The sequence below is a fragment of the Nycticebus coucang genome, chromosome 6 (assembly GCF_027406575.1).
Source record: "Nycticebus coucang isolate mNycCou1 chromosome 6, mNycCou1.pri, whole genome shotgun sequence".
In the NCBI taxonomy this organism is placed as follows: Eukaryota; Metazoa; Chordata; class Mammalia; order Primates; family Lorisidae; genus Nycticebus; species Nycticebus coucang.
Genome location: NC_069785.1, coordinates 35,265,241 through 35,288,887, shown reverse-complemented (window position 1 = coordinate 35,288,887; position 23,647 = coordinate 35,265,241). Strand labels below are relative to the sequence as shown.

Here is a 23,647-nt window from a genome sequence, read left to right as displayed (position 1 = left end):
AGATTTTTATTAAGACCTCTTTGTATATTTTGTTTATATAACACCAGTTTGCAAATATATGTCTCGCTAAATATAACTAAGCTGAGCAAGTTTTTTTTGTTTTGTTTTTAAACTTGTTTTGTTTTCTGGAAAAATGGCAGCAGCTTCCTCGGAGGGGAATGGTAAGTTAGAACATCATTAGCTTGAGAAATGCCAGTTCCTTGACCAAGATTATAAACAATAAAATTTTTAAAAGCTGCAATGCAAGAAATATTAGAGTACATCATGGTTCAAAGCCATTGCACCGCACAGAGTGTGATTTCAGGGGTTCAAAGGGACAGAAAACATTGTAGAAAAGATCTTTGATAAGTTCAAGGGTATTCCACATGTGTGAGCTTGCTCTTTGCTCCAAGCTCCGCTCTCACTCTCCTCTCTCACTCATTCTCTCCTCCCCTCCTCCTACCTCTTTTCTCTTTTATTTTTATTCCCTTTGTTCTTGTACTTCTGGGTTGTGCTCACAGGTGCACAGGCAGGACTCTTCCCCACAACACACACACATACACGCAAGCACACACTGTCACACTCCCTTTCAATCTCTCCCAGCCCCTTCCCCCCTTTCTCCCTTCTCTCACGGCTCTCCTTCGTGTGCACAAAGCACAAGCCTGTGGTTTCTCTCCTCTCTCTTCTCTCCCCTCTCCTCTCTCCCCTCTCCTCCTCCCTCTCCTCCCCTCCTCCTTCCCCTCCTCCCCTCCTCCTTCCCCTCCTCCCCTCCTCCTTCCCCCACCCTCCTCCCCCTCCTCCCCACCTCCTTCCTCCTCCTCCCCCTCCTCCCCCTCCTCCCCACCTCCTTCCTCCTCCTCCCCCTCCTCCCCACCTCCTTCCTCCTCCTCCCCCTCCTCCCCCTCCTCCCCACCTCCTTCCTCCTCCTCCCCCTCTTCCCCACCTCCTCCCCCTCCTCCCCTCCTCCTCCCCCTCCTCACCACCTCCCCTCCTCCTCCCCCTCCTCCTCCCCCTCCTCCTCCCCCTCCTCCTCCCCCTCCTCCTCCCCCTCCTCCCCACCTCCTTCCTCCTCCTCCCCCTCCTCCCCACCTCCTTCCTCCTCCTCCCCCTCCTCCCCACCTCCTTCCTCCTCCTCCCCCTCCTCCCCACCTCCTTCCTCCTCCTCCCCCTCCTCCCCACCTCCTTCCTCCTCCTCCCCCTCCTCCCCACCTCCTTCCTCCTCCTCCCCCTCCTCCCCACCTCCTCCCCCTCCTGCCCTCCTCCTCCCCCTCCTCCCCACCTCCTTCCTCCTCCTCCCCCTCCTCCCCACCTCCTCCCCCTCCTGCCCTCCTCCTCCCCCTCCTGCCCTCCTCCTCCCCACCTCCCCCCCCTCCTGCCCTCCTCCTCCCCCTCCTCCCCACCTCCCCTCCTCCTCCCCCTCCTCCCCACCTCCTTCCTCCTCCTCCCCCTTCTCCCCACCTCCTTCCTCCTTCTCCCCACCTCCTTCCTCCTTCTTCCCCCTCCTCCCCACCTCCTTCCTCCTCCTCCCCCTCCTCCCCACCTCCTTCCTCCTCCTCCCCCTTCTCCCCCTCCCTCCCACCTCCTTCCTTCTCTTCCTGCTCCCTGCTCCCTCTCTTACTCCCCTTCTCCCCACTCCCTTTCTCACTCATTCCTCCTCCCCCTTCTCTCTTTCCTCTTCTTGCCTCCTCCCTCCCTCCCTCCTTCCTATCCCCACCTCTCTCTCTACCCCCTCCTCCTCCCTCTCTCCTTTCTCCCCCTTGCTCCTCTTCCCTCCTTCTCCCCCCTTCCCCCCCTCTTCCCCTCTGTCTCCTGTCTTTCTCTCCCTCTCTACTCCTTTCCCCTTCTTCTCTCCACCCCTCCCCTCCACCTTTCCCTCCATCTTTCCCTCCATCCTCATTCTCAGACTACCAGAAATTCTCCTTTCCTCTAATATCTAACATTGACTTGAGTTCTCTTTACCCCACTCACGCTCACTGGGGATAAGAACCTCCCATGGCACAGGCTTGCCTTTGTTCAGAAGCCTGATGCAAAGTCTCCCAGTGTCCATGTGGTATGTCCTCTTCAAACTCCCTGTCCCTTAAGTCTGTATTGTTTCCTGAAGTTCCATACATAACATCATCAGTTTGATTATAAACTACTGGAGAGACTTTGTGATCCAAGTGTGGAGAAATGAAATGATCTTAAAAGTATAGGAATTATTAAGTTTCTATTTAGGAAATAAAGTTTCAGCCAACTATTTTTTTAAAAAAGCATTTCCAGCATTAGAGAATTGCAACGAGCTAACTAATTTTAGCAATATATGAGGAAAAGAATAAAATTAGCAGGTAGGAGTCTTTGACCTCAGGTATGTTTAAAGATCACAGCACAGGAAGGGAGATGCTCCATCCTTTGGGATATGGGGTTTTCCTGGGTCTCACCTTGGATGTTTCTAGAGTCCTTTTTTTTTTTTTTTTTTTTTGTGGTTTTTGGCCGGGGCTGGGTTTGAACCCGCCACCTCCGGCATATGGGACCGGTGCCCTACTCCTTGAGCCACAGGCGCCGCCCCTTTTTTTTTTTTTTTTTTTTTAAAGCCTTTTAGCAGAAGGATTTTTCCCTTAGCTCGGTTCTATCCTCTCTTTTTGTGGCCACATATCTGGGTTTGGCAATGTAGTGGGTAAAAGAAGTAAAATTGGGGTCTTTGTTTACGTGACAGATTGTCTGTGGCCCACCCAGGTGAAAGGGGGGAGGTGGAGGGGGCTACAGCATTAGATCTAGAGAGTTCCTATGAGTGGCTAGATCTGAAGGCCACCCTGGGTGGGGTCTGAGCACAGCACACTCTGAAAAGCTAGTCTGTGAGTTGACCAGATCTATCCTGCCTGGGGTAGATTGCTTGGGCTGGATATAAGTCCTCTGAGCAAATTAACCTCCATTCTAACCTCCCACTCACTCTTCATTCCATGCTCAACTAGCTTCCAGCATGGTTGAGTTTCTTTTGTGTTGGCTGAGAAACTAGGGCTAGGAAGGGATGACTAACATGTTGTACCTTATGCCTTGGGCCCTGCTTTCACTGACTAACTCTTCTCCTTGTTTCTTTTCTTTTGTCTTTCCACACAGGCCATGCAAGTAAAGGTACAGGTCAAATGCATGACGTGTCTTTTCTGTCCTAGTCTTAGAGGTGCCAGGCTCTGGCCCCCTCTGCACAGTGATCACCATGGGGGTGGTACAGAATGGATATTCCCACCTGGAGGTTCCCAGGCCTGCTTCCAGGGAAGACAACTGCCTGTCAAACAGTGAATGTAGGCCTACCCACACTTGGAATGGGGAAGCCGGGGAAGCCAGCCAAGCCTCGCCCTAACCGAGGTCTCCTTGCTATCTCTGCTCCCTTGCCCAGCTGCCTCGTGGCAGCCCCCACACTAGCAGACATAGGGATGACTGACTGGGCTTGGGAACCCAAGGGACTTCTCCTTAGGAAGGCACCAGGGTCAAAGTCCTGTTTTCTGCTAGTGATCTCAGCCCTTTCATACTGTACATGCTCAGAATCATGTACACAAGAATCATGGGGTTCAAAGAGAGTCTTCCAAGGACCAAACTCAGGGTTTCGAAGTCAGGAGATAACCATGAGTTTTTGCATAAAATGTGCATATGCCGGAGTAAACCCTGGGACAGTTTTCCAGTTGTTCATGTAGAAATTTTTCCCTTTTTTCCATCAATGTGTATCTGCTGCTTTTGTCCCAAGTCCACTACTCTAAGGTATGTGGTGGAGAAAGGGAGATAACACGGGAACCAGGTCACCTGCAGCTCCCAGTCAGAGGAGGGAAATGGAGCCTGGGCAGGACAGAGTCTGTCCAGATGTTAGCTCAGCTGCTCACTTGCTGTGTGACCTTGGACAAATTACTAAACTTCCCTGAGCATCCTGTTCTCATTTACTAAACTGACAGGGTTATTAGTATTTTATACACATGGCAGGCACATTGGAGTCACACCCTATATGCAGCGTTTATGATTAGAAGAACATAGGATCAGCCAAATCAGAGTATGAGCAGGAAACAATTTAAATTATGTCATCAAATCCACATAGTTCTGTTTTTGAACATATTTACATATTTAATGGTAATACGTTGAAAGTATACAATGTATTACCATTGACGTTCTAGTTTTATGTGTACATGATGCCACACAGTTTATATAAACATAACCAAGTTCTAGTTTTGATTGAAAGCATTTTCCAGGGTAATTATACTATAAGTGAGCTTTGCTCTAAGAAACAACCTTTGGAATTCTATATCTGGCAGTAGAAGGTGTAAGGGACCCTGCAGCACTCAGGAAATGCCAGAACACCCAGCCTTCATGTGAACCCGCTTCCATCCTCTGCTGTGTTCTGAAACACAACAGGCTTCCTTCTCTTAGCCTCCTCGCCTTCTGCCTCCCTTGTCCTGAGGGCTGACTGGTGTTTTGGAGCACCAGGTGCCCCTGCCACCAGTAGACTCGTCTGGCAGGGTTTGGCCAGCCTAGGTTCTGCTGGCCAGGGGCTGTGGTGTCTGTCACAGAACCACCTGAAGGTGCAGCTGCCGCGGTGAGATAAAAGAACTCGCAGCATTTTCCAGAGTGTCTGTTCATAGTTATGAATGTCTTTCATGTTTTGCAAAGTAATTTAAAGATATTAGTCCCAAGGCAGTGTTAACTGTGGCTTTCCACTTCTCTTCAGAAAGCCCATGTCTCATTAAATGAGTTTACCCCCAGGCTAGGAGGCCCGGATCTTGTGTGCCACTTCTAGGAGGGGGATCTGGCCTGCCCCTGCTCCTGGAACCACAGCGCTGCAGAGCGTCCCTCTAGGGCTTTTTAACTTGCTTCAGGCTACCCAGCCCTCCCTACCTCTAGTTCAGCTGAAGCACAGTCCCACAAGCAGGGCACCATGTGGTCATCCCAGCTCCTTTACCACTGGGCACTGTGAAACTCAAGTTACTGTAGTGCCTGGTTTCCTTGAACCCGTCTGTATCCATGTGCGGTGGAGGCTCAGGGTCCTCGGGTGCGTGGGGCTGCCACAGTGCCATGGCACAGTATGTTTGATTCCTCACTGAATGAACCATCTCTGAGAAGGATAAGCAGGTGTAAGCCAGAGATGGGTACAAACACCCATGAACTCGGGGGGTTCCTTTCTTTCATGCCATCAGTTTTTCTCCTAACTTTCCCCTAGCCAGCTCCTAAAGCAGTGTGGGGATTTCCTCTCCCAGTGAGAATTCACATACCCTGTGGAGGGGAGGTGCTCCGAAACACCAGCTCCTGCCTTGGAAACATAGAGCAGATGCCCTGTGGGGGACGTTCTTACGCATCTGTACTGATTCCCCAGTGTCAGAAACCTCACTTTTCTGGGGTCATTTTGTCAGTGATTAAGTCATTCTTTTTGCAAAACACTTATGTATTGGTTCGTTCAGTCCAGAAGTGAGTGAGCCCAGACCATAGGTGTCTGTGATGTGTGTCTGGCTACATGGTCTTGTGTGCATGCCCGGAAGGAGGCGGCTCAGGGTCCCAGCTGGTCTTTTTACAGCTGGTTTGTCTTTGTCTAACACACTCTCCCTTTACCATCCTTTAAAGTGTACTGACAGAGTCACATGGAGGCAGGTGGCCTCTGAGAGAAGGCAGTTCCTTTCAGAGTGTCACTGAACCCCTCTCTGTTTATTTTAACATCATCTCCTAGTCTGGAGGACAGGACCAGGAACGGAAGAAGACAAAGCGAAGGGGAGACTTATATTCCATCCAGACCTCCCTCATCGTGGCTGCTCTCAAGAAAATGCTGCCTATCGGTTTGAATATGTGCACCCCGGGCGATCAGGAGCTGATCTCCCTGGCCAAGTCACGATACGGCTATGTAAGCTGCCCCTCTGACTGCACCGAGCGTGTAAGGCGGGTGGTGGGAGCGAAAGGGGCTCAGCTCCGGGAGGGTCCGTCCTACTCCCGTGTGGGTGAGGGGAGAGACGAACAGAAATCAAGGTGTGCAAAGGCCACTGCCCTCATTTTCAAAGCTGGTCTGGACGTCAGTGTATGCCCTTTAGGACAAGTCTCTATGGCATTTTTTCTTCTTCTAATAACAATCCTGGCGAAACTGCGCGGTAACTGTCCACATGTCCCCACACCCCACATGCAGTTCCACAGTGATCTCTAGGAATAAAATTTGACATCTCTTTCCACAGAGGGACACAGATGAAGAGGTCAAGGAACACCTGCGGAATAACCTGCACTTGCAGGAAAAGGTGAGAAGATAGCAAGAGCTCCATAACTCCCCTAGGCTTTCCTCAGGGGCAGGGTGCCATCCTCTCGCATAGTGTTCTTTAAATAGGTTCTAAAAAAGTTTTGGTAGGACTAGCTCTGTGCTATTTAATTATTTTTAACTTTGAGGATAAAATATTTTGGGGGCAGCGCCTGTGGCTCAGTGAGTAGGGTGCCGGCCCCATATACCAAGGGTGGCGGGTTCAAACCCAGCCCCGGCCAAATTGCAACAAGAAAATAGCCGGGCGTTGTGGCGGGCGCCTGTAGTCCCAGCTGCTTGGGAGGCTGAGGCAAGAGAATCACCTAAGTCCAGGAGTTGGAGGTTGCTGTGAGCTATGTGATGCCATGGCACTCTACCAAGGACGATAAAGTGAGATTCTGTATCTATTAAAAAAAAAAAACTACTGATACATAAATTGACATTAATTTGGGGGGGGGGGTTACCCTTAATTTTTGTCCTTTCCTTTGCTATTACAAAGAGGATGCAAAGATCATGCCTTCCGTCCCATTATGTGAACGCCAAGCCATAGCAAGGGAATTTAGATCCAGTCCCAGAGTGTACTGACTGTAAATCTTGTTAAACAGAGAAATGGACACCACTGGTGTGGGGAAACTTTAGCAACACCTTCTCTAGATAGATTTTAAAACAAAATGATGTTGTGTCTGAGTTGGTACAATAATAAACTAAAGATATAATTTTGATTTTAAAGGCTGTTTGAGATGTTTCCAGGCTTATGAATCTGAACATCTCTTTCCTCAGATACATTGTGCCCTAAGATGGAGAGCTAAGCCAACACAAAAGCCTCTACTTTCCACCCAAAACATATAGAAATGGTGCATAAATAGACATAGTCTACTAGAAAAAAGGCAATAAAAAGAAATCCCAAGTTCCAGAAGAAAGAAAACACACTAAATCAGGAGAAGCTAGGCTGTTGGGAAAGCTCAGAGTTCTCTAGGCCAAATGGGCATTGTGAGGGGCTGGGTTTTTTAATAATATTAAAGAAAAAGGCATGTGAGATCTAATTACCCATGATCTGCATAAATACAAAGGGGGAAACTTACATAAAATTAACCTTAAACCAGTGAAATGCATGAATATTCTGCAGAGACAACTATTAAACCACATGGAGAGTCTCCGCCTCTTAAAATATGGACTGAGATGACAGTAAATAGAACTTCCCCTTAAGACAAGCTTTAAAAAAAGAAAAAATTACAAAGCACATGAGGAAATCTAGCACCATTAGATGGTCAACATTTGAATTAAAGCGAATAATTCAAGCATAAGGAGCTTTAGAAAGGGATTTAAAGATAAGTGTAATTAAAAATAAATAAAGATAAGTGTAATTAAAACAGAGATAAAGGAAGCAATAGAATCTATAAAGCAATAATTGGAAATTATCTTTTTAAAAAGGAGAAGGGAAGGATGGGTTTTATAAAAGACCTCATAGTGATTATAAAAATTAAAAAGTCATTAAAATTAAAAACCTAATACATGGATTGAAAAATGGGCTAGACACAACTGAAAAGAGAATTTATGGATTAGAAGTTTGCTTTAAGGAAATTATCCAAAATGTAGCACAGAGAGATAAAGGGATGGAAAATGTGAAATGTGTGATGGAAGAGTTAAGAGACAGGGACGCTAGAATAAGAAGTTCCTACAGAACATCTAGAGCAGTGATTCTCAACCTGTGGGTCACGACCCACAGGAACTGTATTAAAGGGCCACGGCATTAGGAAGGTTGAGAACCACTGCTCTAGAGTGTTCCAAAAGATGACCATAGAGGAACTGAGGGAAGCAATACTATAGAGGGTCTTGATTACTATGCAGCCATGGAAGGAGTAAAAGGCTTTTGCAGTATGTGGTACAATAACTTGCTCATCTCACAAGGGTGCTTCTCTTTTCAGTCTGATGACCCAGCTGTAAAATGGCAACTAAATCTCTACAAGGATGTTCTTAAGAGTGAAGAACCTTGTAACCCAGAGAAGACAGTAGAACGTGTACAGAGAATTTCAGCAGCTGTCTTCCACCTGGAGCAGGTGAGCAGTCTCTGCCCTGGGGAGGGAGGAAGTCATGCTGGAGAGGACAGACCTCCTGTCTTCACTCAGCTCTCAGTTCCAAGTGCCCTTGGAAGACTGAGCAAACAAGGAGCAAAGATTATCCCAGATCGCCCCACGTATCATTTTGGTGCCTTGCAATACCCTTAAATTGATTGAGGCCCCTCAATTCCTCACCTTTCCAGTGTTTTACAAATTCTTGCCATTAGCTCAAATGGCCCATTTAAGTGCCACAGCATTTATAAAGCTGATGTTAAGCAATAAATGACTAAACAGAGTTGGGCGAAATAAGAAAATCTAAGACCTTTGCAAGCTGAATCATCTACCACTGGGTACATTTTGCCAGCTGTGGTTGCGAAGCCAAAATTCTTCCAAAGTTAAAAAGTCTGAGCTACAGATGACTATCTTTTGCCACTGTTGCAGAATTTCTTTATCCTGAGTCCTTGATGTCAGAGATTCAAAGAATGAACCCACCGGACCACACAGATAAGTGACAGGATAGCGTTTCTTGACAGAGAAAGGAATAGAGAAGGAAAGAAGGGCAACAGAAACTTCTTTCTGTTGAACCCAAGTGGGAAGCCTCCAGTGGGCCTTCTGTCTTGGGGTTCATATACTGCCTTGGAGCAGGGAGTCCAAACACATTCTTGGGAATGTGTGTCACACTTGGCCAGGAGCTGGCAGGAAGCATTCTGCCATGTTGTTTAGCAAATGAATAGAAGCAGTCTTCTCAGTCTCTGTCCCAAGTGAGGCTGCAGGGTGGATGTTTTTCACTCCTTGGGGGACCGCCCATATGAGATACCTACTGATCAGCCTGCTTTTTCTCTGACCATGAGTCTAGAGAATGCAGTCTGGAAAGGCCTGTTTGCCAAGGCCTAGAAAATGGGGGTTCCCTGTCCAGCTCTGAATGGGGAAACCCAGTATCACCACCAGAAGATCAGCCATAGTGTGTACCTCCTCATGTGAATTCTCCTCAGGTGGAACAGCCTTTGAGGTCCAAGAAGGCTGTCTGGCACAAACTGTTGTCAAAGCAACGGAAACGGGCGGTGGTGGCCTGTTTCAGGATGGCCCCTCTCTACAACCTGCCAAGGTAAGTATTCCATTATTTTTCTCTGGCATTCCAGCCAGTGATGGGAATTGAGGTATCTTCCCAGAGCTGTGCTCTCTTCTGGCCCTTACACTCTTGATCCAAGGAATAGAAATTGAAGTCCTTGTCCTATGGACCTGCAGCTGTCTACATAACATAGGGCCTGCTAAGGCCATCAAGGTAAACATACAGACTGAATCCAGATGAGATTCCCCGGCACCCATGCCCATTCAGCTCTCCATTTTGCACTATGAAGTACCAAGTTAGTGCCTATGGAGACGCTCTGCTGTTGCTGAGGTGAAATTCTTTGTGAGATATAAAGCCTTCTGGAAAAAAGGATCCATTTTCTAAAACACTTTACTCCAAATTCTATCAGCAGGTCAAACAGTATTTCTCTGCTTAGGCACTTGACATAAAAATTATCGTTTCCGGGAGGTGCCTGGGGCTCAAAAGAGTAGGGCCCCGGCCCCATATACCAGAGATGGTGGGTTCAAACCCGGCCCCAGCCAAAACAACTGCAAAAAAAAAAAAAAAAAAAAATTATCACTTCCTCAGCAGGAACTGAAATGTAACTTGAGAATCTTTTGGCATCCGCACTTGCCGTGAAGATATAGAAAGGCTAGAGATGCCCCAAGAGGCTCATCGCGGGCATGATGCCTTTACCTGTGTTTGGCTTCTACCTGAAAGTAAAAGATATTTGAAAGCCTTTCTGAAAAGCCTGTGTTGATATCTTCTGCCAATATAGGGAACGGTGTCAGTGACAGACAGGGCCAGTGATGACCACTGAGACTGCCTCAGTGTCACTGTTGACTCTGCAACATTTCCATCCTCAGATTGATCGTGCAAAGCTGCTAAGGTCAGGCCTATGATTTTATTAAAAGCAGGCAATTGACTATCAGCCTCTGCTTCATCAATTTTCAAATCAATAGGAACATTCAGGACAAGTAAAGTGACTTGGACAAGTATATTCTGAATCTCATGTAAATAAATGTGTTTGTTTGGAATATTAGGTAGAGGACCATTCCTATATGTGACATTTTGCTTTCATCAAACTTGGCCATCCTTTGCCCAGAGTGTCCTATACCCGTGGCCTGAGCCAGCTGGCCACCTGAGCTTTCCTAGTTACAATCTTTGAAGATAGTTGAAAATCGTGGCCTCAGAAACACACACCTGCTCCAACAGGTCTCTCTCGAGAAGTCAGGTTACTGTCTTCGAAAAATAATTAGGCACCACTAAATCAAATAGAATTCATGCATAGAATGCTGAAAAATTAAGCAGGAAAGGCCTCAGCTATAAGTACATGTCTCCAGGGCCAGGACAGCTAGGCAGAAATTATGTCTCTCAAAAACAAGCATTTTTTTTCTAAATCCACTGAAAATGTTAGTCCCCTACCTCAGATATTTAAACTGCTCCTGCAGCAGTTTTACCTCCGTGTGGGTGAGATAAAGTCCAGAATTCACTGTGGCTATGACAGAACATGGGCATCCCAGGCCCCGTTGTTTCAGAGGAGTTGCCCTGGGTATTCTCTCTAGCATGGAGGATTGTTAAGTAGTTTCATAACAACTGAGAAGCTGATGATGGAGGCAACTCCTCTTCTCCACTTTGTGATGATCTAAACTGCATGGACTCTTGCAAACTAAAGGGCTAACAGGAATTATTTTATCATGTGGAAACTGTTTCTCTGATGTTAGTTTTTAAAAGAAAACCTGTATGCTTTTCTCCAGACACAAAATTAGCAATTTCTTCCTGAGCACCTTTCAACGGGTTTGGCTGGAAAAGGTTAATGAAAAAACTCAGTATGACAGGCTTATACCCGTTTTAATGGTAATGTAACTTGTGGAGAGACCTGTCCATTCTCTGCACATTCCTCCTTTCTTGACCATGAATTAACATTGCCATAAAAAAAAAAAAAAACGCACAAATTTGTACAATTTTTTAAAAGAACTCTGATTGGTCAGGTTTTGAAGAAAGATGGCAGAGACTATCTTCTGCCGAAAACCATGACCAGGTTTTAATGGGTCTGGTAATGACTCTTATCTTCCTGTCCTCCCCCTTTCCCTGTTCACCACTCTTCTCACATTTGGTAAATACTCAGCTACTACATGGTGGCTAATATTCCCAGAAGGCCACCCCGGCCTATAGAGTGTTTCCCACATACGAGGGGCTTAGCTAGAATCCACCAGGCATGCGGAGAATATGTTAGTGATGTAACACGCCTAGCCTCTCCTTACTTGGTAAAACCTGGAGTGGTGGTTTTACTTGCTAATGTGGTTACTTGGAGAATAAAATGAAGCCACACCTTGGTGTCTCTAGCATATCCCGAGACTAAAGCACTCACCATCAGCATGATTTAGATCAGATTACCTGGATGGGTACTCAGCCTAAAGGAATCACTAAGCTGCCATGTGAAGCAACACTTCAGGACGGTGGCTTGACCTAATGATACAGTTTTCGTTAGAGGGGAAATGTGAAGACCAGAGCAGGATGACGGGTTCTACTATGTCTTGCATTGACGATCGTTATTTTCAGAAGGTTCTTCAATATTCAGGAACCTTCACGGTAGAAGATTCTGGTTTCTTTGCAATGAATGAGTGCTTACAGTGTGCTGCGGGCCACCCTGACCAATCAGAAGATAAGAATTGTACAAAAGTCTGTCCGGCTTACTAACCATGAACTGCCAAACTAAAAGAACACGTTCCATGGCTCCCCCTTGACCTCACTCTCACCCCTTCCGCTCAGGCACCGCTCTATTAACCTCTTCCTCCATGGCTATCAGAGGTTTTGGATAGAAACAGAGGAGTATTCCTTTGAAGAGAAACTAGTTCAGGATTTGGCTGTAAGTACTGACTCAACTGGTAGCAGATGTGAGTGTGAATGAATTTGATTTTTGTACTTGTGTGTGTGCTTCTAACAGCTAAACGTTCACAAAGAATCACGTATATAGATCTGAAAGGAACTAGCTGTGGAAATTCTCAGGGGAGGCCCTTGCTAATGGTCCTAAGAGCCAGAGGATGAATTTTCACTTGGAGGCGCTAACACTATCCTCATCCTCATCCCTGTGAAGCCCTACTGTTTCCTGAGATGCACAGTCGTGTCATGGGGAGTTCATGCTCAGTTAAGTTTTGTGCACCGTTGGTTGCAGGAGGCCAAAGCCAAAGCCCCACATCCCTACTCAGTAGCTCTGCTTTGGGGAAGATGCATCTAAATACCTTCCTGGCATTTCACACTTCTGTATTTGGCCCTTCAGGAAATTTAGTATGTCCTGTTTCTAACAGACCTCATTGTCTCAAACCACTTGAAATGACACACAAGGAGGAAAGGGCTATTGCAGAGGCACCAGGAGCCTCTTCCTGGTTCAGAAATAAGATAAACCCTCCCCTCTTTAGTCTCCCCCTCTCGCCCCACCATGGTTCTTTATCTCTTCCGTTTATCTTGCTTCTCACAGCTACTGTCTCCATGAGTCCTGCCCTGTGTTTCTCATGTTCACTCTTTTCCACATCTTTCTTTCTCTCTTTCCCCATCATCCTTTGTTTCTTTTCCTCTCTCTCTTTTCCTCCTTTAAGCTTTTTCCTCTCATTTTTCTTCCATTTATCTTTATGTCCTTCATTCTCCTCATCCATTCTGGTCTGTGTGAAAGACACCTCCTTGGTTTCCCCAGTTTCTTGCTTAGTGTGAAGTGCATGGTGCACACCAGTTCAGTCCTCTGCTTCTTCTGAACCATTCACACAACCTGGTCCACCCAGCTGGCTCTGCTACTGCTCGAAACTCACTTTCACCTCTGGCGTCACCTTCTGGTTCCCTTTCTGTAAAGGAGATGGCGAAAAGATGTGATAAGAAGAGAAATGAAGGCAACAGCTCTCAGTAGCAATCAGGATTTTAGAATCAGGAGCAAGGTTCAGAAAGAAATATTTTGCTGGGTGGAGTCTAGAATAGTATTAGACCCCAAATGGGCCCACTGCTTCATAATTCTTACCCCACTGCCATCTCCAGCTTAGCTCTCCAAGAGAAATTCCAGGTGTTGGCCAGAGAGACCCAGTTTCTCAGGTGACCCTGCTGGGTTTCCCTCCCGAACTCAGGTGCCCAGAGCTTGCATGAGAGTTCTGCTGACTGAGGTCTGTAGCTCTTCCCCATAGTCAGCCTTTTGCTTTTTCTTTTGTTTTAACCTAAAATTGGAATGTTTATTTGATTGGCTGGGGAAAAAATATGTATGTGTATCCCAAACCTTGCTTTCATAGGGCTTCTGTCCTGAAATAAGACTGACGTGGTGGGTTCCTTTCGTGCTTTTAGTCTGATGCACTCTGTGCCTTGCGCTCTGCCTTCTCTCTGTCCGCATGCAGCTGCGTGGCGTGTGATAAAGTTCATGCCTAAAGCCTGTCTGTGTTGGTTTGTGTAGAAATCTCCCAAGGTGGAAGAGGAAGAGGAAGAGGAGAAGGAAAAGCAGCCTGACCCGCTCCATCAGATCATTCTCCATTTTAGCCGCAATGCTCTCACGGAGAGGAGGTCAGTACCATCAGGACACCAGGACACCAGGGATGGGTGTGTCCAGCTTGCAGACAGCAGAGCGTGGAAAGGGAGGCCAGATCAGGGCAGCCCTCCTTGCTGCCCTGTTGATGGTCATCAAGAGACGTCTAGGGAAATTACACCAGCCACAGCCCTTTCCTAAGAATACCAGACACTGAGCTGGAGATTAGAAGGCCTGAAACTATAACTTTCATCCCTGAATTCCATGTCAGGCCAATGCTGGTTCAGATTTTCAAAATGGTTTCTAAAAATCGGGGTGGGAGAAGAGATTTTTTAATTAATTCACTAGTTCCTATACAGTAGAGCCTCCATAGTTGGCCACCACCCTACATTGACTACCTCCTTAAATTGACCTAATTTTCCTAGACCACATGTAGGTATTAGAACCATAGGCCTAATTCCTTATGTTGACCACCTCCATATATTGACCAGTTGGTTACAGCCCATTGGTGGTCACATTACAGAGGTTCTGCTATAATTTGATACTTATGTGACTGTGGTCTTTCCGATGAGGTCTAAAGAGTAGCCTGCTAAATATGTCCTCTATTCTTTCCAGCAAATTGGAAGACGACCCTTTGTACACTTCTTATTCCAGTATGATGGCCAAGGTACACCTGAGTTCTCTGCCGTTGTCTCTGTCTGTCTTCCCTTAGAGCTCTTCAGGCACACAGAAACTGTCATATTGGAGAGCAAGCCTAGAACGTGGGCATGACATCGATACCAGGCATTGCACAGTTCACGTGCCGTAAGGATGACATTAGTAAAACATCCCCCCGTTCTCTTAAGGAAACCTTGATGCTTTGCAGAAAGAGTGGGGCCGGGGGCCACGTTCACAAGACAGTATTGAAGCCAGCTAAATGGGGCTTGGGCATACAGACTTCCTTTTTGTTTTCAATGCTCAGAACACATCTTCAGAAAGGCGAAGGAAACAGGCTTAGAAACTAGAGGGAGCTCCTGCTTTTCTGGAAGACGTAGAATGACCGGAGGTGTCCTATGTCACCTAGAAAGATGGTGACCTCGGGAATGCTGGGTGGATAAGGGAACTGTTCCCCAAATGGGAAGCTTTCATGCCAGGCAGAATGTCCTGTTCCAATATCTAGCTGCACAACAAAGCCACAATAAAGATGGGGGGGACAGGGGGAGGCACTGTAGGATTCACACCCCAAGTGTCCCAATCTTCTTACCATGCCCCAGGGGCTGCTCCCTGCACTCCTGTCTCCCACTAACACCAGGACTTTACTAAGGTAGAAGAGTCAGGTCTGTGATTAAACCAGACAGGTCCCCATTACTGATGTGATCTTAATGTTCTCATTTCTGAGCCTCTTGGTAACTGTGAAGATGGCATTTAGAAAAGAACATTGCCCTGCTGTGGTCCAAATGTTCCTGGTTTTACACCGCACTGAGGTCCTGGGGTGCTTGTGAATTATGTCCTGTCCCCTTACCTTTGGAAAATAGAACAGGATTTTTTTAAGCGGCTCACCTTTAATTTGGCTGTATCCTTTTTCTGCTCCACGGGAACCAGAGTTGTCAAAGTGGTGAGGACGTAGAAGAGGAGGAAGACAAGGAAAAAACTTTTGAAGTAAGTTTTCATGAAGATTGAAAACAGGGCCACCCTCCAGAGCCAATAGGCCAGGCCTGCAGAGGTGGGCGCTGACATTAACACACATGGCTTGCCCACCAGGAGAGTGATAATTCACACAGGTTAGCTGTGGTTCTGCTGTCTGTCTGTCCAACACGAGGTCGCAGGCAGGACACCAGCCAGCAAGCCAACTCACTACTTTTGTTCTTATGCAAAATTCTACTCAGTTACTGTGGTAACAGGAGCTAGAGAGGGACAAATTCAAACATCTAAAATGAAAAAAATCAGAAAAATGAAAAATTAGAGGAATGAAGACACTGGAATGGTTTGTGCACTACTATTCCATAAATACAGATTTATAGTGATTTTTATTTCTGAGGTAGTGCAGGACCCTGAAAGTCCCAACATTAAACTACATGAGGGTACTTGTACTCTTTTATAAACAAGGGACAATAGAACATAGAAGAAGGAAATTAATATAATTATACTCTGCATGGGTTTGGCATTCCAGCAGCACATGTCTGATAAAAAGTGTTTAACTGTGTTCGGAGTATTTTAGATTAGCAGGCAACTCCTACGTTCAGACACACTCAAGTTGACCCCTTAGCAGGTTTCCCTGAGGGACACACCATTGAAACAAACCCATTGTAATGATGGGTCGTGTCCTATAAGTGTAGTATCCAAAAGGAATGGGATGTGTTATGGGCTGATGGTTTTGGAAAGCTAGGTAGTATCTGGAAATAAATTTCAGGGGTCTGCTGTATTCAAAATGATGTGTGTTGCTTTCGTTAGGCAACTAAAGTCTCTCTCTCTCACCTCACCACGGTGAACTCCCTGGTAGGGGGTAGGGGATAAATCTTTTCTTGTGATTTTTTTTTTTTTCCAGGAGAAAGAGATGGAGAAACAGAAAACCCTCTATCAGCAAGCTCGGCTGCATGAGCGCGGCACAGCAGAGATGGTCCTACAGATGATAAGCGCCAGCAAAGGTGATTGGCCTGGTTTTCTGGATTGTCCCATGTAACTTGCACAGAGATATCCTGTTGTGACACAGAGGCATTATTAAAGAGCCCTGATAAAGCCCAGTAGATGCGATTTACCATCTGTCTCCTTGGTGATTGAACAGAATCTTCACCTTGGCAGGTGAGATGAGCCCCATGGTAGTTGAGACTCTGAAGCTGGGGATCGCCATTCTGAACGGAGGCAACACTGGTGTGCAGCAGGTAACAGGCAGGTTCCTGGGGGATTCACATTTGACAACTGTCATGCTTCAGGGAAGAGGCGTTGGCTGCTGCAGCGGGTGCCCACCCCAAATCCCTCACGTGGCTGGGTTCGTTCTTAGTGGCCAATTACAAAAAAGTAGCTGGAAACACAGAAGGCTGAAATTCTGCAGGCAAATGTGTACTCAACAAAGAGGTTTTACTCAGGATTAAAGACAAAAACATTTAGTTTTTTTCATTAGTAGAGGATTTTCTTTTTTTTTCCCCCCCTCTGGGTTTTATTTATTTATTTTTATTAAATCATAGTTGTGTACATTGATATGATCATGGGGCATTATACACTAGCTTCACAGACCATTTGACACGCTTTCATCCCACTGGTTAACATAGCCTTCCATACATATACCCTAGAATGGTGGTCCCCAACCATTTTGTCACCAGAGACCAGTCTCATGGAAGATAATTTTTCTACAAATTTCTGGGAGTGGGGAGGTGGTTTCAGGAAGATTCAAGTACATTACATCTTCACCTCAGACCATCGGGCATTAGATTCTCAAAGCCCGCTGCTCACCTCCTGATGTTCAAACCAGTTCCTAACAGGCTGCAGGTTCAGTACAGGTTCATGGCCAGGGCTTGGGACTGCAGCCCTGGAAGTTTCCTAAGGCTTAGGTTTTTCTTTCAGCACTTTCGCTTATTGGCTGCCTTACTGTGAGCCAGAAGCATCATTGTAAAAGAAATACTGAGTTTTCAGCTAGGTTCATTATTGCCTGAACTCTTTGCAATCCTGTGAGTGAAGCCTGTTATTTTCATTCATTCATTCATTCATTGAAGAACTATCTATTGACTGCAGACCACACCAGGCCTGGCTGTAAGGGTTGAAGGTCTAGCATGAGTAATACAAATAACAACCTCTGCCAACATGCAGCTTACATTCTAGTGTGTTTTCCATGAGACAACACACAGCAGCATAGCGCTGAGGGCCTGGTGCATGGTATGATTCAACAATCTGAATTGGAACTGGCTGCAGAAGACAGGGATTGTCCATTATCTCCCAGGCACTCCTGTCTCTGGCTAAAAGCATCTGTGTGCCCAGGAAAGTGACATTTCAAACAGACCTTCTACACGCATAAGGGTTATATCCCAGGGCTTTTGAAAGCCCCCACATTCGTAACTACCATTCCTGCACGTGAACTCTTCAATTCAGCCCGAGCTATCATTTTTAGGTCGCACCTCACCCATTTTCTACTCTCTTCCACCACTACCTGGCTTTCTTGCAGAACCTTTTATTTATTTTTTAAACAAACAAAGTGTTTTTCATGTCAGACAAAATTCTGCCCTCCCAGTAGCAAAAAACAAAGGAAGCAGAGTCTCATTGTAAAAGAAATACTGAGTTTTCAGCTAGGTTCATTATTGCCTGAACTCTTTGCAATCCTGTCTGCCAGAGTCATAGCACGAGCTGTTCAGGTTATACCTCAGTAATATTGAGGGTCCCTCTATCACAGTCCTGGGGCAGGAGAGACTTCGGACAGCAAACCCAGGAATGTTAATTGTACTTGAGTAGAGGCACCAGTGGGCTGTTATAAAATAAATGTGGCCCACCCCAAGGGACTCTACCTTTGCAGACAGAGAGCCGACTCTGTGTGCCCGTGTGGCTGGGAATTTCTCCATCAGGCTCGGGAGCAGCGGCGCTTGTGGCACACACGCTGCTTTTCCCTTCACAATGTGTCTCTCTCGCAGAAAATGCTGGATTACCTCAAGGAGAAAAAGGATGCTGGGTTCTTCCAAAGCCTCTCCGGTCTTATGCAGTCTTGCAGGTAAACGTGAGAAAAACACTGGAGCATTTTTTAAATTCTTCACTATGCAAGGAAAGGGGTAAGCGCAGAATAAACTGGCCTTCCATGGAACTATTCAGAGAGGAGTCCCCGCTTTAGAAAGCTAAGTGAGTTTAGCATTTTGGCCTGGAGTCTGCATTCAAATAGCATTCAGAGGGGGAAAACCAGTCTCCATCAGCTACCAACACAGGCTTCTCTGCGGTGCAGATGCTGTATCTACTCATCCTTCCTTCTGTCCTTTTTCCTATTGTTCTCCTAGGATGCTCAGTGAGCACATTCAGTGCCCCCTCAAATATAGATGCCTGTAAAAGTCAGCCAGAAAATGATAAAATGAGAAATACCTCACTGTGACTCCAGGCTGTGTTTTAATTAGACCCATTGAGCTCTCTGTTTATCTTTAGCAATTTTTTGAGCTAGAAAAATGTCGGGGGCTAGGCAGGATAACATATTTTGACTCATCCTTTTGACCCAGGTGCATTTTGTCCTGGGAACATTTTGGCACAGCTTGAAAAACGAAGCTTTAAACTTTCAGTTTATATTATAAAGCTATGTAGATTGCCCCTCATAGTGGAACTCTGTGACAAATAAACAATATATAAGCAAGAGTCATAAAGTCCTCATTTGAGAAATGAACCAGCAGTCTAAGAGTTAACTTATTCTGTGAAATTCATGTGTATTTTAAATAGGCTGCCACTCATTCTAAAATAAATCAAAGTTTTAATTATCTAGCTCCTTTGCTTCCAATTAATATGCTTTAAAATGGAGTATTATGTTTTTCATTGGAAAATTTGGAAGAAGGACATCTTTTCTTTTGGTAGACTTCATAATTGTGCAGAACTTATTTGACTGGATAAATGACGTCCCCCAGGGCAGAGGGGAGCACATCCGAGCTCCAATACAGTGTCTTGTTTTCAGCTCTCTCTATTGTTTTCTACTAACAGTCTATTTGTTTATTATTTCTCCCAGGAAAAGGCAAGGTAATATTACCAGACCTGAATCACTGAGGGTAAAATAGTACATCTGAACTCAGAGATGGCAAAAATCAAGGCAGTTCAGTTCCATGTTGCTCATGAAATTATCCTTGAAATTTCTAAGAGTTCTCTCAGTATTCAGTAATTCTTAATATTGATAAACTCCTTTATAATGGTGACTTGAAGAAAAAAGTCATTTACACTTAGATGCCAATTGAGTTCTAACACAAGTTTTAAGGTATCTTAGTGGGGTTTGTTTGTTTTGCAGTTTTTGGCTGGGGCTGCGTTTGAACCCACCACTTCTGGTATATGGGGCCGGCACCCTACTCCTTGAGCCACAGGCGCCACCCCATCTTAGTGGGTTTTGATGATTATAAAAGTAATACATATTTATAAAATATTTAAGCAGTGGAGAGATTTAAAATATTCAAAGTGGGTGTTTGGGGATGGAACAAAGGTCAGGAATGTGTACTGCACAGACTCATAATCAAAACTGCTATTTCAAAGCAACTATGTCCAAATGTCCTTTTACATGGTATCTTCCCCAATGGCAAGACAAAAGTAAAAGGTTAGTTTCGTGTTGTTGAGCAGGACCTTTTTCCAGCAGAGTCTAGGAAAAGAACAGCGAAGATGACAATAGAGATTTCACTGTTTTCTATTTAAAACTTGCCTAAATTGCAGAATGTATGTGACTCCCTAAAAAGGGAGAAGGGATGCTGAATTTTTCCCCACTGTCTTTCTAGTCTGACAGTTCTCTTTGTCCAAGGGTAAAAGGAAAGCTGGACTTGGAAGATTCTTCATGAACTTAGCCAGCTTCCCTAAGAGCTCTAGACTCATGAGACTTTATGTTCCATATTCTATGAGACCTTTCAGATTGGGGAAAGTGTTAGACTCTGTTAGTAAAATAGAATGAGCCCTACTTAGAAATAACATGATCACAGAGTATTCTCATCGTCAAGAATGGGTTGGTCTAGGGCTTCCTGGCTTAGTAAAATTCAGCCGTGGCTGTGACTGGGAAGATTGGGAGAAGTAGGGACAAAAATGAGACCCACTTGTCCCAAGTTCAGAAATACCACCAGACACCATTATCTGCAGAGAAACCTAATCTCAGCTGCTATTGGCTCCTGGACAATGCAGGACGCGTCAGAGGGCACAGTCCTTCCAAATCTGGGTGTTCGCAGCTCTCCCAGAGTTCATCCGAGCTCTGGAAACCAAAATTCCACATGACTCTCAGAGGAACTCTGTAAGGGTGGGACGCTAACATTACTTAGGGCAATTAAAGGTAAACTTGTCCTTGAGAAATCTTAGAAACAAATCATTCCTTCTTTATTGGGAGAGCCTTTCTAAATCTTCATCTATAAGACAGGACTCAAACTAGAAAAACAGTGACAGTCACCACTGTGTTTATGACCCTGTCATTGTGGTGAGGTCTGTGTGCACTGGCATTGTAAACAACACTGCTTGCCACAAAGCCCTGAGCCTTTCAACTACACCGTAACATGTTAGTCTGTTTATCATAACACAGGGACAGGATATTCTTAGTCAATAGATACATTGACATTAGCTGTGTGCATAGCCCTGAACCTTGTTTCCTTTTGTCTGTTAAAAGTGTCCTTGATTTGAATGCATTTGAGAGGCAGAATAAAGCTGAAGGCCTGGGGATGGTGACTGAAGAAGGAACACGTAAGTAGCCAATGAATGTGAAGGCCATTCACATCCTGACTGAAATCTTTTATTTATTTTATTTTATTTTATTTACTTACATATTTTTTGAGACAAAGTCTCCCTTTGTAGAGTGCTGTTAGGTCATAGCTCACAGCAACCTCAAACTCTTGGGCTCAAGCGATCCTCTGGCCTAAGCCTCCTTGAGTTACTGGGGCTACAGGCGCCTGCCATAATGCCCAGCTAGTTTTTCTATTTTTAGTAGAGATGGGGTCTGACTATTGATCAGGCTGGTCTTGAACTCCTGAGCTCAAGCAATCTACCTGCCTCCGCCTCCCCAAGAGCTAGGATTACAGGCAAGAGTCACCAAGGCCGGCCTGATTGAAATCTTAATTAACTACTTCTGGTCAGAGCCCATACTTACTGCTTCTTAATCTGCAAAGACTTGATCCGTGTCAGCAAAATGTTTCTGTCAGTAGCTTTGATAAAGCCAGCATCCAGTCAGGGTGTGTACACAAAGCCACTTTTGACTACAGCCATTTTATCATGGTGTTCATGATTTTCTTACTTTGTATTCTTCTGTTTTTCTCTTATCACTAGTCATTGTCCGTGAACGTGGTAAGTTTGAGTTTCTGGCCTGAGTTCCTATCATGTGTGCAAATCCTAAGAGATCTCATTTAGTTGCCTCAGCACAGACACATTTGAGGCTTGGTGGCTGCATGTGGAGTTTTACTCGGCAGTTTGATACTTAATTAAAGAAGTGTCTTCCATCTGTAAAGCATGGGCTATGGACTGGGAACCATTTACTGCCACCGTCCCAGTTGTTACCGTTACAAATGCATTTCTTGGGTATCCGCTTTACAGCCTGAGCTCAGTGTGATTGAGTTTATCACCATTCGCCCAAAGTCCCCTTTCCAAACCATTCTGACACCACATCCCTGTCGTTTTTGCAGTCATGTGCCTTACAAAGGGTTCTGTGTTGAGAAGTCAAACAAATGCTCATCAACATTTTGTATTTTCAAGGTGAAAAAGTACTCCAGAATGACGAGTTCACACGCGATCTCTTTAGATTCCTACAGTTACTTTGTGAGGGACACAACAGTGGTGAGTGCATCAGATGGATCTGTCAAGGGAAAGTGATGTTTGTTCAGTATGCCCCGTCTGATACCACCAGGTGCTAACTCAAGACATCAGTTATTCCATTCCTCAATTACATAGAGAAAAACTCTATGGAAAACGGCCTTTCATTTCATAGCTCCTGTTGGTTTAGTGCCACCAAGCCTAATCTGCTTTCAGAATCTTTGGCTGGTGACTCTCTCCAGCCCTTTTCATCTAACCCCCTTAGGGCTCATTAAGTCTAGTTTCTGATGTCTGCGGGTTGGAAAGACTCAGAGCTGAGCTCTGACCTGTGGGATCTGCCAGGACCCAAACATGGTGTCCTTGTAAGACTTTTCACATGGTGTGTCTCTTCTGGGCTCCACCGAGAGGGCAGGCCTGGCTCCCTCGGTGTGACAGGGTTGGGCTCTGACCCAGCACTGGTACTCTCAGACTTTCAGAACTTCCTGAGGACTCAAATGGGCAACACCACCACTGTGAACATCATCATCAGCACCGTGGACTACCTTCTGCGTCTGCAGGTGAGCGGGATAGCCTCAGGAGACAGCACCTCTTCCCTGCACCTCCAAAAGCTAGAAGCAGCACACACAGGGTCAGGGAGGGCCCGGGACACATTCGAGCCCCCATCAGGAAGGTAGGGTAATATGTGTCCACACACCCATGGGAAGTCTGGTGCCTACCACATATATTTGAAGACCAAAGTGGTTAAATACCAATTCATCTTTTATAAAACGTTGGTTTGCTTTAATTTTTCCAGTGGAAACCTAGCTGCAGTGCCAAGAGCTATACAGCACCCTGTAAATGAGGAGAACAGATTTCACTAGGAAAACGAGTAGCATAAGATGACGTGAGTTTATAAGTTCTTAGTGTGAAGAAGCCACTTGGTTCAGTTGTTTAAAGGAAGTCCAAATTATATTGAGAAAATTCACATAAACACACAAAAAGCTCTTTTCTCTTTGCCAATTCCTACTCCTGGTTCTGCCACTTAGTAATTTATAACCTGGAGCAATCTGTTCAACCTCCCCGTGTTCCAGTTTTCTCATCAATAAAATGAGTAGGACCCGTCTCTTAGCGTGTTGGTAAATATCGAGAGGTTCAGTGCAGGCATACCTCATTGTATTGCTCTTTGCTTTCTCGCACTCCACAGACAATTGTGTCTTTTACAAATTAAAGGTTCATGGCAATCAGGCAAGACTGTCAGAGCCATTTTCCCAACAGCACGTGTTCACTTTGTGTCTCTGTGTCACTCTGTGGTAATTCTCCCAATGTAGTTCACACTTTTCCATTACTATTATATCTGTTATTTTGATTTGTTACAGTGAACTCTGATGTTACTATTGTAATTGTTTTTGTGCAACATGAACCTTGCCCACCATATAGCCTGTGGC

General features: G+C 45.5%; 1 protein-coding gene across 2 annotated transcripts in view; it reads left to right on the top strand.

Moving 5' to 3' along the window:
* RYR3 (ryanodine receptor 3) overlaps positions 1-23,647 on the top strand; it is a 502,828-nt gene that overhangs the window by 445,117 nt on the left and 34,064 nt on the right. For both annotated transcript variants that reach the window (XM_053594081.1, XM_053594080.1), the window contains 15 exons: positions 5,654-5,824; positions 6,147-6,206; positions 8,128-8,259; positions 9,252-9,364; positions 12,101-12,197; positions 13,755-13,861; positions 14,439-14,490; positions 15,405-15,461; positions 16,348-16,447; positions 16,602-16,681; positions 18,416-18,492; positions 21,091-21,164; positions 21,744-21,761; positions 22,167-22,247; positions 22,692-22,780. In XM_053594081.1, coding sequence (XP_053450056.1) covers positions 5,654-5,824; positions 6,147-6,206; positions 8,128-8,259; positions 9,252-9,364; positions 12,101-12,197; positions 13,755-13,861; positions 14,439-14,490; positions 15,405-15,461; positions 16,348-16,447; positions 16,602-16,681; positions 18,416-18,492; positions 21,091-21,164; positions 21,744-21,761; positions 22,167-22,247; positions 22,692-22,780 — 1,308 coding nt within the window. The remainder of the gene's footprint in view (positions 1-5,653; positions 5,825-6,146; positions 6,207-8,127; positions 8,260-9,251; positions 9,365-12,100; positions 12,198-13,754; positions 13,862-14,438; positions 14,491-15,404; positions 15,462-16,347; positions 16,448-16,601; positions 16,682-18,415; positions 18,493-21,090; positions 21,165-21,743; positions 21,762-22,166; positions 22,248-22,691; positions 22,781-23,647) is intronic.